Source organism: Ceratotherium simum, chromosome 11, assembly GCF_057802395.1.
Source record: "Ceratotherium simum simum isolate JZ-2026a chromosome 11, ASM5780239v1, whole genome shotgun sequence".
NCBI classification, from domain to species: domain Eukaryota; kingdom Metazoa; phylum Chordata; class Mammalia; order Perissodactyla; family Rhinocerotidae; genus Ceratotherium; species Ceratotherium simum.
Window position 1 is genome coordinate 38,915,309 of NC_141910.1, and position 17,372 is coordinate 38,932,680.

The 17,372-nt window shown below is 32.7% G+C and overlaps 1 protein-coding gene across 1 annotated transcript in view; it reads left to right on the top strand.

Moving 5' to 3' along the window:
• LRPPRC (leucine rich pentatricopeptide repeat containing) overlaps positions 1 to 17,372 on the top strand; it is a 104,463-nt gene that overhangs the window by 43,895 nt on the left and 43,196 nt on the right. The window contains exons 15-23 of the mRNA XM_004436705.3: positions 1,530 to 1,557; positions 3,323 to 3,380; positions 4,467 to 4,573; positions 4,785 to 4,862; positions 5,199 to 5,243; positions 5,591 to 5,704; positions 6,716 to 6,846; positions 7,562 to 7,647; positions 9,066 to 9,273. Of these exons, the coding sequence (XP_004436762.1) occupies positions 1,530 to 1,557; positions 3,323 to 3,380; positions 4,467 to 4,573; positions 4,785 to 4,862; positions 5,199 to 5,243; positions 5,591 to 5,704; positions 6,716 to 6,846; positions 7,562 to 7,647; positions 9,066 to 9,273 (855 nt within the window). The remainder of the gene's footprint in view (positions 1 to 1,529; positions 1,558 to 3,322; positions 3,381 to 4,466; positions 4,574 to 4,784; positions 4,863 to 5,198; positions 5,244 to 5,590; positions 5,705 to 6,715; positions 6,847 to 7,561; positions 7,648 to 9,065; positions 9,274 to 17,372) is intronic.

Genomic DNA, 17,372 nt, shown 5'->3' on the forward strand with positions numbered 1-17,372 from the left:
CGTCCTTCTAGTTGCTGTTCGTGGGACGCTGCCTCAGCATGGCCGGAGAAGCGATGCGTAGGTGCGCGCCCGGGATCTGAACCTGGGCCGCCAGCGGCGGAGTGCGCGCACTTAACCACTAAGCCACGGGGCCGGCCCATGTGGGTATAGGTTTAAAAAGGCCTATAAATTTTGTGGGCATTTTACAATGTAAATATACTATAATTAACCATTATATAATTATTATATTATAATTAACCATTATACAATTATTAATATAATATATAGACATAATTATAATATACTTACACTGTAAAATTACCAGTAAAACACAGTCTTAAAGTAGATTATATGTTTGAATTAAATATACAAAGCTTATAGACATTGTTTACAAAGCTTAAAAATAGTGTAAGACCAGTGTTCATTGTAAGTTCATTGTATAGCGTTTTTCATTTAAATAGGCAAAATTTGGGTGAGCCATTCTTTTTGCTTTCTTTGAAATAATTTCAACTTAGAGAAAATTACAGGAATGGTACAGGGAACTCTTGTATGCCTCATTTACTAACTTTTAGCATTTTGCCACATTATCATTATTCATTCCCTCCCATCTGTCTGTCAATCTGTATATACACACATACACATACACATATATAGATATATAAAATTTATTTTTTTGGAACTGTTTGGACTTAGGTTGCATATATCATGACGCTTGACCTTTAAATATGTCAGTATGTAATTCCACAGAACAAGGATATTCTTTTACATATTTCACAGCATAGTTAACAAATTCAGGAAATTTAACATTGATGGAATATTCTTGTTTAATATAGTTCATATTCGAGTTTTATCAATTATTTTCTTTTTTCATATTTTCCTCCTTCTGTACAGAATCCAGTTCAGGGATGGATGTTAGTTGTCTTTTCTCGTTAATTTTCTCTAATCTGGAACAGTTCTTCAGCCTTTGTCTTTTATGACATTAACATTTTTAGAGAATACAGGCCATTTATTTTATAGACTGTTGCTCATGATGGTTTCCCATGATTAGATTCAGGTTATACGTCCCTGGCTGGAATACTGCAGAAGTGATATTCTGTCCATCTCAGGGAGTTAAATCTGAGAATACACATTGTCCATCAGTATCTCATTAGTGATGTTAATTTTGATCACCCAGTGAAGATACTGTTCAATTTCTCCATTATATGGTTACTATCTTTACCATTACAAGTAATAAGCAATCTGTGGGCAGACACTTTGAGACCATGCAAATATCCTGCTCCATCAAATTTCGACCTGTAGATTTAGGGATGGTTCTTAATGATTCTTGCCCAAACTAATCTGTTTTGAGGGTTCAGAGTAAGTGAGAGTCAACCTTTCTAAATTACCTTGTCCTGAAAATTCCGTTTTATTTTGGAAACATTTATTTACATATTTATTTTAAGACTTTGATTTGTATGCATTGCATGTCATCATTGCTAGTGCATTTTAACTTAAAAAAAATGTTTTTTAGACCTCTTGGTTTATTTTTAATCCTTTGCTGCCCTCTGCAGGTCTATGAATATAAATCTTTGGAGCAAGGTAAGTAATCCTAATATTGGAAATCATAAGGTCATGTATAAAAAGCTATTAAGAGCAAAAGTTATAATAGCTTCACACATTTATGATGTATTATTGTAAGTTAATGAATTGAGAATCTTGAAGTTGGTAGTTTTAAAACTGCCTTCCTTGGAGCATGAAATTTATCATTGAAACTATCCTTGACTTAGTCCTAAATTCTTCATAAGGTTTTCAACTTTTCCAAAGGACAGTTGTTAATATTTTTGCATTGACATTTGGCCATACAGATTTAATAATTAAATTTTTAAACTATGTACGTGTGTATGTGTTTGTGTGTGTCCTTATATGAATGTATAGATTTTAATACAGTTTTAAATTGCTATCTTTTTAAGAAGTTAACTGTTTTTATACAGGAAGTACAGTTATCCTTATGCTAAATTGTAAGGAATATTTGTAGTTTAATAAAATCAGAATACACAATGATTGGAATTCCTAATTTAAATATTTTAAAATCTAAATTACATTCAATTCTTTGTTTAGTATTACTTATATTGCCTTGAAACTATATAGTCAATTATAATATATGGTTGGGATATTTATATTTAGAAGTAATTTTTTGACTAGAAACATTTTCCATTGATTTATTCATTAAATGCGTCTTTGTTCAAAATTTGGTATTAAATGTGGTTGTCTGATATTTAATGTACAGCTACAACTTCTGGTAGAATTTATTGTCTATCTTCTGCACGTATTTGTGTTGGTTAAAAAATAGTCTGTAAATGAGGATTGTTTTTTAGCAGTTTCTACCTTAACTATCCTTTGAATTGCCATTAACTGCAGCATGATTTTCATGGTGGCGTTAAGTGGGATATGGTCAATCTTGCCTAATTTTCCGTATTAGCAAATAAATAGTAGTAGAAGTAACTGCAGTTCGAGTTGTTCACACTTAGAATATGTGCTAGGCACTATTTTAAGAGCAAATAAGTTCACTTGTAAAAAACAGTAGTTCAGAATTCCTAACTCATATCACTTTGGAAAACAGCTATATGTTTCTGTTCTTAGTGTCTTCAGCCCAAGGATATATAGTCAAATACTGTGTTCAAAAGTTACAAGACAATACTATAGGTTTTGTATTGATTTTCATCATAAAAATACATGTTTAGATTTTTTTAATTAAAATTTTGCTGGCAGAATTAATGTTGAAGTATTGCGTATGTCTTTTAGTGTTTGTGTAGTCAGTTGATAAGAATCTGAGAACAAACACGTTAGAACTTTTGATCCCTTTTGTTTTAATGTCATTAAAATGACTGGAAAAATATCATTGAAAACCTAAAAAATTAAGTTATTTAGTGGTTCAGGATATTTTACTTTATTATTTCTGTAATACTTCATTTACAAGGAGGAAACTGGTCCAATTTCAACAAGACCAAAAACAATATGATAAGAAATAATATTGGTTGATAATTCCTATAAGCTATTTCCTATCTATAACATTCATTTAAAATGATATATAAACAAATCAGTGTAGAGGCTTTCTTAGTGACATTTCATAAAACATTGCAGTTATCCGTCAACATGGGTTTGTTTTGTTTTTGTTTTTAAAAGACAAACCTATTATTTAAAAACGAAACAATCTCCTTGGCAGGTGGGGGTGGTGTTGAATTACTGTGATATAGAATAATACCTTACTGGGGAGAGGCTTTATTGTTTCAAGAATTCAATTTCAGACTGTATTTGTTCTTGTTTGCTTCTCTTGCTGCAATGCACGCATTTTCTGTCTTACCAGATAACAGAACTGTTGTATAAGAATGGACGTTATTGCCAGGAGCCTCCAGGACCAACGGGTAGCGTTTCAATTTCGATGATTGTAACTTATCCGCAAATCCATTCTGTGTAATGATGGGCTAGAAGGATTACAGGAGTAAACATTTTCTTTATGAAAGTGAAATTTGAAAACATTTGGTTATAAATCTTTATATTGATAACCACAGCATTTTGAGATCTGTGAGGTGTTTGGTTTTATCATAATTATTTCTTTAAAGACAGAGTTGGGAGGCTTTTTATTTTCAGATATTGAGGAAATGCTTCTTATAGCACCTATGGAAATAGGCTTAAAAATGAGTAATCCTTAGTGTTTAAGTAATTTGAATGTTTTGCAGGTGAGTTAATTTTTAAACATATAAAATAGTAAAGAGATCTTGTAGGATTGTTTTCCATTTAAATGTAATTTATTACCCCAAATACATTATTTTGACATTTAATAATTTTTGTTTTTCATATAATGAGGCCTAGAATATATGGTTTTCTGTAAGAAGATACTCTTCTTGAAAGTTCAAAATTTCTATCCTAGGTATTAACACATGGCCCTATACATTTTATGCTTGAATGCATAGGAAAATTACTGTTGTTACAAAACATCTTTGTTAATCTTGGTTTTTCATTGGCTAATAGGCAGCTCTCTGCAGGATTACTGTGTCTGCTTATTAAAATTATTTAACTTTCTATACTCAACATTTAATAATCCTTTCTAATTTTATGTGTTTCCCTAAATATTGCCCACAAAAAAAATTAGTATAGAAATGTGTACAGGCATTTATTTATTCTCACTACTTGTGATTTGGACAGGAAAGGGGTAGGGCCTTGGGCAGGACCACTTCTGTCACAGAGTAGTGGAAAAAAATAGATTGAAGTAAGATTTGGTACTGAAAAGCTGTCACTCGGTCTGAAAATAATTAATATTCCTTTCACTCACCAGTTAGATATGTGCTCCCAAACCACATAATCTCTATGCCTCAGTGATCATTGTTGCCATTTCAGAGCCTCTCATCAGGGTGACATCTCACACCAAAATGATTTCTTATAAATTAATCTTGATAACATGACAGTCTCAGTAATTTTAGTGGAATGCTTTCTCTTGTTTTTTTCCACAGAAGCTGTTGGCTATTTTCTTTATAACTTGATTGACAGCATGAGTGACTCAGAGGTACAGGCCAAGGAGGAGCGTTTGAGACAATACTTCCATCAGCTGAAGGAGATGGTACCATTTCATTTTTTGCTATATAATGCCTGTCCTGGCTGACATGTATCTATTAGATTTGAAATTGCTGCTTTTTAAGTACAACCAGACCACTCCTCAGTGACATACACGAGTTGGAGACTTAAATTATGTCTGAGATAATTTCTGTTAGACAAATTTCGGTTTGGTTGTCTAAAACTCAGAGTTTTTTTCCTCCCTTTCTTTTGCACAGAATGTAAAAATTCCTGAAAATATCTACAGAGGCATTCGTAATCTGCTGGATAGCTACCATGTTCCTGAGTTGATTAAGGTGTGTTTGAAATAATAATCAATGCTTAATTTATATATAAAAACGTGTTAAAATTTTATTTAAATAGGAGCTTTTGACCAAAAACACGTTTATTTAAATGACAACCATTAAAACAAGGCTTTTCATTGATTGTTGGTAAATACTTTTTATTTATTGAAGAATGTGTTTAAAACATTTATTACAATAGTTAATAAAGTATGAACAGAATTTCTGGAAAATTTTGGAAAGATGGAAAAATAGCAGTAAAATGACATGAGACTTCCAAAATTTGCTTTTGACATTTGCTAATATATTTTTCCACGTGTTTTCTAATTCTAATTTAAATCTTAATTTTAGGATGTTAACATATTGGTCGAAAGAGAGAAGATCGACTCTCGAAAAGTAAGTAGATTTTTTGGGTAGCTTCTACATGCTATAATAACTACATTTAATGAGGATTCTAAAGTGTGTCCTTATAAAACCAGTGGTTCCTAATATTTTTGCCATGGTACACCTCTAAGAAGTTGGTAAAAGCTATTCCCCATCTCAGAAAAATCAACATATCAAAGAAATGTGCATACAATCTCAGGAGCTTCATAAACTCCTGGAGTCCATCCACGGATCCCCAGATTAATATCCTTGATAGCATTTATGACATTTAGGAAAGGTCAGTTTAAAGGGAAGAGTGACAAGGGGTACATTTTCTTTCTGTAGTAAATTTCTTTTCTTTTTTCTTTCCATTTCTGTAGACTACGCAGCTTACATCATCGGATTTGGAGTCCACACTTGAAAAACTGAAAGCTGAAAATCAACCTGTAGGAGATGTCCTAAAGCAACTCATCTTAATGCTTTGTTCAGAAGAGGTAACATTCGTTTAAATATTTAAAATATGCTATTAAGGTAAAAAATTCTTTATAGTTAAAAGTAAGCAAAGCCAAATATAATATTTGTAATTTTTACAAATGATTATTTTACATCATGGCTGTGAAGAATGCAATTAAATGAAAGGTTAACTAATTTCAGGTACACCTTGAATGGCATGTTTTCTGGTTGCTGTAGTTTGTTTACGATAATCTGCAAAGTGAATGATAGTAACAGCCGTGATAGGTTTATCATACATGCCAAATGTCCTTTCAAGCCATGGCTCCGGTCTCTTATATCTAGATTGTCAAGCAACTGATACATGCAGTAGTCATTTGCAAGTCAAATATTACTAGGTTGTTAATGCAGGGATTGAAATTCCATTTTCCTGCTGGAAAAAAGCCCTTTCTGAGATAAAGGGTCTCTTGCCTTTTTTCAGCAGGCATCCAGCTGTACTTTGTGTTCATTTTAGTGTGTGCCTGCAATTTGTGGTATATCACTAGACTTTTTCAGTTTCTGGTTCAATATGATTTGTTCGTATGCCTGTATTTTTAGGGGGAAAAATATAATTGACTTTAAGATTATAACATGGTACTACTGTTAAATTCTAAAATATTTCTTCACATTACTTGGATATTAAACTAGACTGTGAGGAACTTTGCAATGATATATATTTCTGTGCATGGAAATTGGATTATGTAGGAGCTGACTTGGTACATATTTAATCTAGAAGTCTTTTTTATAATACAATACCAAAGCTAAAACATCAAATTTGGCATGGTGGACTGTTTTGCATTACAGGTAACAAATCTTTTAAACCCTACATGTGTCTCTTGCCTGTTTTTTAAAAGGTGAATAAAAATAGCAGCAAGGTAAAGTTAATAATAACATGAATCCATTTATTTTTAAAGTACTATTAACTTTTTCTACACTCTGAGCATTAAAACCAGAAATTTTACATTTTCTTTTATATTCATTTCTTTTTTCTTTTTCATTTCTATCCCTTATTTTAGAACATGCAAAAAGCTCTTGAATTGAAAGCAAAATATGAATCAGACATGGCTGTCGGTGGCTATGCAGCTTTAATAAATTTGTGCTGTCGACATGATAATGCAGAAGATGCATTGAACCTGAAACAAGAATTGTGAGTACCTTGGCACTGAAACAAATCATCAGCATTTATGCTGATATACAGCCCTTGATGGATCACGTAGATTGAATATTACTCTCTTATATAATGTAATTTTTAAAAGTTCTTTTTTGTCAGTGTTTTTGAAATTTCATAGTATGAGACTGGTTGGTTAATTATGGCCTGTTTTCAGCAAGGAGTCTTTGTTTAAGTATAAGACATTCTATTCCTTAAAGCCAAGGTTTTTTTCCCACTGATTATACCACTGCATATCACAACAGTAATGATGGTAACTATTTTATACAGCTTGTTACACATTCCCCTTTCTATACTATAGTGTAAACAAAATTTTGTCCATTTCTCAAGTATCTTTGGTTTCCCAGTCCTGTTAGATTTATCAAATAAAAATATGTCTTTTGGGTATTTCAATGTTCCTGACAAAGTTAGAATCACCTAAACTGCATGAGGCGTAAGAGTTCCTTCATTAGGATCATTTGCAGATGGTGTGATGCAATATATATGTAGTGTTAGACTTTTACTTCTTATGTCACTTTTAATATAATTACATGTGAGTTTATATATGGCTTCAAAAATAAACCTTAACTGAAGCCAATGTTAATAACAACTCAGACAGTCTGATGAGTTTTTGAAAAATGATAAGATGGATATTGCAGTCCTTTTCATAGTTCATCAGCTTTGAACCTAACGTAAATGTGGTTTTAATTTTTAGTGACCGTTTAGATTCATCTGCTGTCCTTGACACCAACAAGTATGTAGGCCTTGTAAAAGTATTGGGAAAACATGGCAAGCTCCAAGGTAAGCCTCAACACGTAAAGGAAATATATGATGCAAGTATCTTGCCACTGGAATAACATGTGAATTGATGTTAATGGTATATCATGTCCTGCAAAGTGCTTGAACACTTTGCATACAAATTTGCATGTGAATCCAACCAGAGCTGCTTGGACAGTGTAGGCCATTAGTTTTAATGGATTGGCAAGCTTGTCATTTACATTTGCACAGCTCACTGCTTTTTGCATTTCTGTAGCTAGTTTTTATTAGCATTGCTGTTTGGATTGAGCTTGAAGATCATGACTTATGGCACAATTTGCTTATATGCCTGCACTAATGGCTTTGTTTTTGCTTAAGAATGTCTGAAGGCTGAACATAAAACCTATAAACATAACCTTATTTAAGAACATGAATTTTGCAGTAGTCTTTGTCTTAACTTTTAATAACATTAACAAAATGTATACTTTAATAAGTGTTTGTTTAGAAGTTTGCAGGAAAAGCCTAGCTGATTATATAGCTGATGTGCATACTTGTATTTTCTCATTGTTGAGGTAATGGTGAGCCTAATATAATTAATTACACTTGATAATATAGTCTTACTATTTGCTTGTTTCTTAACTTTCTCATTGTGCTTTATTTTGAAACTTCTTTTTAGCCTTCCTCTCTTCCTTTTATTCCTAGAGAAGATTTTTAAAAAATTTTTACAGTGAAAAATGTATAGAGAAAATATTTGATTTGAACATTGAATTTTTTGCTAGGAAGCCTTTCTAACACAGAAAACTCTTTTTAAGGATTAGCTTGCCTTTTTAAAATCACTTTTTGTAAAGCGGTCAAAACATTTTGTCTGTGCAATAATTATGAACAACATTATAAAAATGCACTTTTTCCATATCCTAAAATGTTTGTTTCTGCCTTCCTAATGAAGCTTAATGAATCTAATGTATTAACATGCAGTCTTTTGGAAAGCTTTCATTGGCTCTGCTTGGCTAATTAGTATCGACATAGCAAACAGGCCCTATCGGTATCAGACCATTAGTCTGGCTGTATATACAGTGTAAACACATCTTTATTATCTGGCCTCCTGACAAGCCATCTGCTGAAGAAACAATGGTGTGATTTAGCAGATGTTAGCTCTGAACGATAAAAGCATCCATTTAGTAGGATCTTACAGCTATAGGGCAGACCATACAGGGTTATGTGGTGCAGAGTGGGCACACAGTCCCTATCTATAATTTGTAGTCAAAGTTGCAGGGAAATGATAAAACCATGCTATTGTGGATTTATAATTGTAGTCTCGTTTAGAAATGCAAGTAGTAATTAACTTGAAATCGGCATTATACACTAGAATTTACATTCCTGCTGGGTTTGAAATGCTGTTTTAATAGCAGTTTGTTTTCCCTACATGAAATTACCTAAGGGTCTTTTGTGTTACTTCATTGTAGATGCTATTAACATTCTAAAGGAGATGAAAGAGAAGGATGTTCTTATCAAAGATGCAACAGTCTTGTCCTTTTTCCACATCCTAAATGGTGCAGCTTTAAGAGGTGAAACTGAAACAGTAAAACAGTTGCATGAAGCCATCGTGACTCTAGGGTTAGCGAAACCATCCACCACCATAAGTTCCCCATTGGTCACTCTTTATTTGGAAAAGTAAGTTAATTGAATTTTGAATTTTAAATGTTGGCATAAAAGAATGAGAATAATCATTTGGGATTATACTTCATAAATACTCTGTGGTGCCGTGGAAGCCTTGGAGGTTATTTGCCACAGAATAAGAGGACTTATATGGACTAGGTGACCTTTAAAATCACCAGCAACCCTGTGGTCCTATGGATTACTTCTCAGTGGAATGGTCTGTGGTCATTTTTTTTGTGGGGAATGTGATGATATTACATGAAATGGAATCTAGTTTTTCCCATTGTTGAGCCTTGTAAGAGTTAATTATTAATAAATGTAAGAAAGAAGGATTCTGGGGCCGGCCCCGTGGCTTGGCGGTTGAGTGCGCGCGTTCCGCTGTTGGCGGTCGGGGTTTGGATCCCGGGACCGCACTGATGCACCGCTGCTGAGGCCGCGTCCCACATACAGCAACTGGAAGGATGTGCAGCTATGACAGACAACTATCTACTGGGGCTTTGGGGGAAAAATAAATAAATAAATAAAATCTTTAAAAAAAAAAAAAAAAGAAGGATTCTCTGGGGCTTTTGATGATGCATCATGACTGTTATTCAGGTAATAATGTAGCAGCATCTCTTCAGTGCTCCTTTCTCCATATGGTGTTTTATTTTAATTGCGTGTACCAATACAGTTATGCTAGCTTTGCTAAATATTGTAGAAGATGTCTCTGTGCCTTGTGGGAAGAAGATGAATTTTGTTGGTAGGGAAAGATTTACGGAGTTTGAAAATTTTTGCTTTTGGAATGCTCATGTTGGTGCCGAATTAAAGGTATTATTTGCGATGCAAATCATAAAATCAACCTACCCTCTTGTAATGAGTGAAACATTTTAGTAAGATGATTAAGCACACTTTATTATCTTTTCCTTTTGCATTTGTTTTTCTTTTCTGTTTTTTTTGTTTTGTTTTTAATTTCTTAGATCTTACTTCTTTGTCATCTTTTCCATGGCTTAATGCAGTTTTTAATCTGCATATTTTGTGATCGGGATTTTCTGATTTCAGTGTGGATGTTGCCCTATCAATGCCAGGAGAAAAAATAAAAGATATATCTTAACGCTTCTCAGATTCTTCCCAAATTTCTGGTAGTTTTTCTTTACTTATTAGGGAGTATAGTTAATTGAATATAATGAATGGTTTAGTGTTGAATTTAAAAGGGAGAATAAAAAACCTCTCTTTTAACTAGTTCTGTGTTAAAAAATGTGTATACATAAATATGCACACACACATATACATATTTTATGACATAATTCCTTTGCCATTCAATCAAAAAGCAGTTTGATGATTGGCCAAATCTTAACCTCCACAATCTCAGCATTACATCCTTTTAAAGAAATTGTGATTCAAACAATTACTGTGTTACTGAGTTCTCATGTTCACAGCCAACTTTATATAGAAATCCTATAATTAATATGCTTCCTACTAGAATTTTTTTGATTGTTTGAAAGACCCATCTCTGCAAATTGTATGTGGAGCTCTCTGCATAGGGATTTGAAAGAAATGGGCCTGGTGCCCAGAAGAATTAGGCCCTCCTCCACTACTGGGCAAAAAATAAAATAATTAACAATGAAAACGAGGCCATGATAGAAAAGTATCTTACACATAGAAATACTGTGAAGAAAGAGGAGAGAAAAGTTTTCTGAAAGAGGTCTGCAGATGGGGCTCATGAACCAAGGAGAGCTTACCCAAGGGAAAAGGGAAATAGCATGGGATTCAGATGTTAACCTGGAGCATGCTCTGTGCTTCTGATTATACAGTATAGTCAGAGATTTGTATGTCTCTGTAAAATTTGGCTGTCCCTGTTAATTGGGCTACAGAAATCTAAATTAGTATCTTTTCTTTTATGATTTCTATGTACTTTCAGATACATAGAGAAATTATTACCTTCTATTTTTATTTGCCTAGGTTTTTTTTTTTTTTGGCTATCTTTGCCTTGCAGAGGTGGTCTCCATGACAAGATCTTTCAGTTTCATCTATCATAATAAGGTTTGTTGACTGTTTTAGAGTCATGAGAATAATAAAAAGGAGATAAAGGCAATTTCATGTTTATAAAATTGCAGAAGACAGTAGTAGCACTCCTAGTCAGGGATAAGTTGGAGGAAAAAATTGACTTTGAAACATTTTTTCAATTGTATTTTCCCCAACTGATGGAAAATAACTAATTCAGAATCATGACAAGTGCAGTACTAGGATTAACTACGCTAGCCTGCCGTAAAGTCCACATGTATTTGATTTGATTAAATATATTTAATCTTCAGTAACATCATGTAGTTGACCTCAGCAGGTATGAGCTCATCTGGAGAATGAGCCTTATTTATTCAAACTTGAGATAAAATTATGAAAAACGTTTCAGAACCTGGTACAAAATCTTCATCCTTTCGTTCAAAGACGAGCATTTTTTTGGAATGTCATTGCAAAGACTCTGAAGAGGCTAACACATATTGTAGTTCTGGAACAAATCCATGAAGTTGAATTCCTTAGAAAGATGATCTTTCAGATTCAGTAGATCTTAATTTTGAACTGACTTTTCCAGCATTGGATAAAACACAGGAGAAATTAATACTTTGTCAGTTTGTTACTTGGATAGGGTATAAAAAGCTTTATGAGTATGGAAAATAATACATTTTGTTTTTATTCATTTGCCAAGGGAAATCCAAAACAACAACAAATTAGCAAAATTATTAAAAAGTTGGTAAACTAATCTGCTTTTGTATTAACAAAATGATAATACTTGAACAGAAAAATGCAGAGTTGAACAAAATTTTCATGTTCCATAAGCCACATGCCTACATGTAGTCCAAATGAATGTTATTTTAAACATTTTCTTTTGTAACTACTTTTTAAAAAAAAAAAATGTTTTTTTTTAATTGAAATCATGCCTGATTCTGGAAGATGATCCTCCATATTAAGGAAGAAAGAAACGCTTTAAAATAGGTTAAAAGAGCTTTTGATTAGTCTTTATACAATGGTAAAGGAAATGAAATTAATAAAATCTGGGTCATTAGCTTTAAAAGCATAAAAATTTGCATGATGCCGTTTCAGATTCACTTGTTTTCTAGCTGTTCCATTTTGGTTTCGTTGCATATGAAAAATATCTGAAGCTGTTTAACTGGATTATTTAGTGCAAATGACCAAAAAGGTTTTAATTTCTGCTTTCCATTAAGGATTTTTCTGTGCTGATTTGTGCTATAATCTGTATATGCCCACATGCATTTCATTTAAGTGAATCGTGGACTTTGTATATATAATCCTTCCAGAACTCCTGTTAAGTTAATCTTGAGTTCTTCATAAAGTTCACGATTTCTGTAAGATGAACCTAAAGTTTATAAACTCACTGTAACCCTTTAATATGTTATATAAATGGGAAATACACTATTTAAAAAGCTGGTTATTCTGTCATATACACTTCCCTTCAATTTTAGCATCTTCATTTGTACTGGATACTTTTATTATTTATGGGAATGCTTGCTTTCTAGAGTAAAACTCTTTATGTGCTGAAAGGAAATTAAGGAGGTTTGACTCCTTTTACTCCATTATTGCAATTAAGAATTTAGCATCATCAGAGCCAAAGGACAAAAGTAGTTCATTTGCCCTAGGGGGACAGGACAGTGATAAGATGATTTTTCTTCAAGGATCATTGGGTCGTAATTAAGTTACATTCATGGCTATTGCTTTTTGAAGGATGATTGGTAAATGACAGGCTTCATGTGCTTAGTACGGACAGTGTTCAGTAGGATTTTTTCTCCTTCTGTCAGAAAATCCTGTTGAGCCTGATAATGTAAATGTGGCATTTTATTCTGAACAAAAGAGCAGGGAAATGAGCTATCTTGTCTAATCATTCAGTTGTTTAACACCGACTTCCAGTTTAAACTCAATTGGCTGGAAAGCACTTGACATGTGAAGTTAGTGCTGTTCGGAACGCGTGTTTGAGTAAATTTTAAAGTAAGTGACAGCTAAATTGTACCTAGGGAAATTACAAAGCCTTCAACACAGTTAATTTTTTGGGGAGGATTAGTTGTAATTGCAACACCAGTCTCCTTGAAGATTCCTCATTTATAGATGATGAACAGAAAAAAACATTTAGCTTTTTCAAGGGCTGGTTCTCTTAACAGAATAATTTTTGTGACGACGATGGTTTCTCCTGAATTGATTTCTCTTCACACTGAATATCTGCTGAAGATTTATAGAATAGTTTGTTTTTAGAGTGTTGAGGGGTTTTTTTTCCTCCGTTGTTTTAAACATTTTTTTTCCCCAAAGCTCCTCTTTTCTCTAGTGATTTCAGATTTTGAGACCTTTTCAGTCAGTAAGCCCTTTAGGTAAATTGCCACTTCACTAACACTTTGTGCATAATGTTTAAGTCCCTTATTGCAATTAAGAATCAATATTTGTCATTTTTGTTGTTTAAATTAAGTATACTCTCAGGATTGGAAAGTTACTTACTATAAGTAAGGAGACTAAGTTTAAAGCTACTGGTAGGTGAATAGATAGTTGTCACTGGTGGGTCTTGTTCTAACCATTCAAGATCACATGAGACAAATTTGTGATTTTATAGTTGTATATAGTGAGGAATTTGAGTTAGGAGTACTTTGTTTCCTGGTACTTTTAGGTAGATACTTTTATGATCAGTGGATGCCTCATGAATGTATGTCCAATGTTTGTTTTTCTGTCAGTGATATTATAGCATACTTAAATTTCGTAAGAGGAACCCAAGACTAACATCAGATTTGCTATATGAGCTTCAAGCGTGCCTTTTTTGGATGTTCCTCCAAGTAATAATGCAAAATTACAGTTTGTAGTAGTTTTATATACAGTCATGTTCCCTTAAAAAGTGAATTAGAGATTCTAGAATGAATTTTAATATGCTCCAAGTGAGTCCATCCAAGTTAATAAATAAAGCTTTCTTTTAAGTGTTCAAATTGCTTACTGGACTCAGCCTATTATATGTAGGCGTATTCTTAAAATTCAGAATTATAGAATCTTCCTTTCTTCTGTTCTGCCTTTATTCATAGGCTCACAGAATTTTGGTAAAGCTTATATTAAGTTAATTTATATCAATCAAAATATTTTTTAGTGATTGCTTTTCTTAGCATATGTAGTTTTATTCATGAAAATTACGTTATGTATTTCATTGAAGTATTTTTTGGGGGGATCTAGTCATTGAAAATATCACAGTGGGTTTTTTTTTTTTTAGAGATAATAGTATGTTATAGAATTGATTTTTCTTTTAGTATTATTTGAGGTTTGTGAAAGCAGTGGCTAAATTTCTATCAGGAATGGACTTTTAAAAATTTGTTGTATATAAAGCTTTAGGAATTATGCATATATACTGAAATAAGCATGGAATCAAAGTTAGGAATCCAGAATTAATGTTACCAACAAGATTTCTTCAAAGGATTATTGTTATTTTAGAGTAAGGTTTTAAATCAGTTCTAGTGTTTTAAAGTGTACAAAGGAAATCACAGAATCATTTTAGGTCACAGAAACTAGAGGTACACTAATTGGTAAAATGTTGTCCCACATTTTGGGTATAAAGCACTTTCTACCTCTTACCTTTTGGTATTTACTGCTCTTACTGATTTTATCCTGCCTAATAAAAGTGGTATTTTCACATGATGATTTTCTCTGCTGGTGTGAAACATTTGAGTTGATGAACCTAATAAGCTCAAATTTGTAGCACCTCACATTAGAGTATTAGAACTGAGAGGGAACCCAAAGGTCCTTGAGTTCAGCCGTTGTGATAATCTGCTTTTCATCACCACTTTTAGAAACGTATCGTGTTGCTGCAGCCGAGCTGCATGTAGTACTTATCAATTGGAATTGAAATTCGAAAGTCCTATGAGTATACAACTATTTTCATAGCAGTGTGAATTTTAGGTACTTTTTCATTTCCATCACTCAAATTTTCAAGCTTTATTAGGAAAGATTAATGATGACATCCAATTATATGAGGAATGGACATTTTTATCTCTTTATTTTACAGTGATATGATCCAACCTCAAATCAGAATGTAGACAATAGGGATTAAAAAGAGCCAACTAGTCATCAGTTTATTTCTGTCAGTACACTTTGTACAAAATGTTTCATTATAGATTTCTAATTCATTTTTTTGGCAACCTGAGAGCAGTAGCATTGGTACTTAAAATTACTAACAAATATATAAATTATTTCCATTTTGCTATTCTTGTCTTTTCTGTTGTTGTTCTGAGCATGTATAATCTTCAGAAGTATATATTTGGAGACCAAAGACTATTAACGTGTCTCTTTGATTGACAGAACAATTATTCATTCATTTATTGATAGCTTTGACCTAATGTAGGGGAAATACAATTGAGACAATACTATTGTAGTTTGAGAATTGATCTGAAAAAGCAAATAATACTGCTTTAAGAAAACCAGTGTGTGTTAGTTTTTCTCTTAAAAATATTTTAGTAGTTTTCCATGAAATGGAATTGTAGAAAGGTAATAACTGAACGTGTGTCTGAAGCAAGAGAAAATACTGATTATGTAAAGCTTTATATCATATGTGGTAGCTACTATAGCATTTCTCTTGTATGACAGTAATCTAGCCTGCAACATCTACTTGTGATTTTGAAATTAACCTGTAATTTAGTCTTCACCCCAAATGACAAAAATTCAAATGACTCTGTGGGGTGCCAGAAGATGCACTGTAAACAGGGCTCAGTAAGGGGATAAGGTAGAGTTCTGTCAGGATAGGCTCGTTTTCACTGTGTCAGTGTTAGTGCAATGAAATTAACGCTTCTTCATGGTATTTTACTTTTTGGTACATCTTAAAATCTTAATCTAGATAAAATAGTAATTCAGTCTAGGGCAAAATAACATTTGTATAATGGACCAAAATGTTAGGGCTTCAGCAGAAAATAAAAAAAAGCTTCCTTCCTTTTGAAAACTGTTGCGTGTGAGAGAAATGTGTTTTCTCCACAAAGATTATCACTAACTGTCACTAGTTGTACTTTGCTGCATGTCTGTAGCCATGCCTCTTTTTTATACATTTCATACTTTTCAAAAATCTTTAATTTCTTATTCCAAATTGTAGCACCCCGTTAGGTTAAATAAACAACTGCTTTTCATAGAGCATGATGTATAATTAGATGTACTCAACTGAAAGTGGGAAGTCCAGGGACCGGATGACAGTCCCCTTCCTCTGTTTACCTAGTAGCCTTAGGCTCATCTGTCAGTCTCTACATGCCTTAATTTCCTCATCTAGTTAAAAATAAAGGAGATGGCAAGTAGAATTGGATCACATAATCTCTGTAGCTTTTCCAAGGTCTTACATATTTCTCATACTGTCATTTTCCTTTTAAAGGAAAAAGTAGTTTTTGAGGACCCACAAGAATGTATATTTTCACACTCTTGTTTAAGAAACTCTGACTTAATGAAAATATCTTTTTATTTTAATTTATTATCACATAAGAAAGAGAAACCTTGACTTTATAATTGGCAATAATTTTTAAAAGTTTACCGTCTAATGAAAAACTTACTCAGAGTTCTCCTAAAATTCACTAACCATAAGAAGATCCTGGTTTTAGTAACAATAAGTTTCTGTATATATATATCCTGAAGTTATTTCCTCCTTACCTGGAGAGGAGGCAGTATAAAAAATATGATAAAGTTGAAAGTGCTTGAAAATTCCTTGATAGCTATTGATGGACATTTAATAAAGTTTTCCAAATCTGGAATTATTGAGGACAACACATCAGTAGTTGGAAGAAATATTTGATAGTAGTCCTTGTTTTAAGAAATAATGCATTCTTAGTGGCAATTTATGATATAAAATTGGATTTTATTTATAATAATCTCAAAGAATGCCTTCCTCTATTTGGACTTAAAAAAAGTGCCGTGTAGCCATCGAAATAATAAAAGATGAAGCAGGGAAAATGGAACTGCTAATGATGTCTGTACTCTGGACTTTTTTTTGTGTATATAAGGATTGTTTCTCTTACTTTTTTTTTTCCATTTTGGCTTCGTGGTTTTTTACCTTAAATAAAGCTCAGTTGTGTACATTTTGACTGGTCATTGTATATCTCTCTAAATTAGATATATTTTATTCATTGTTAATATTT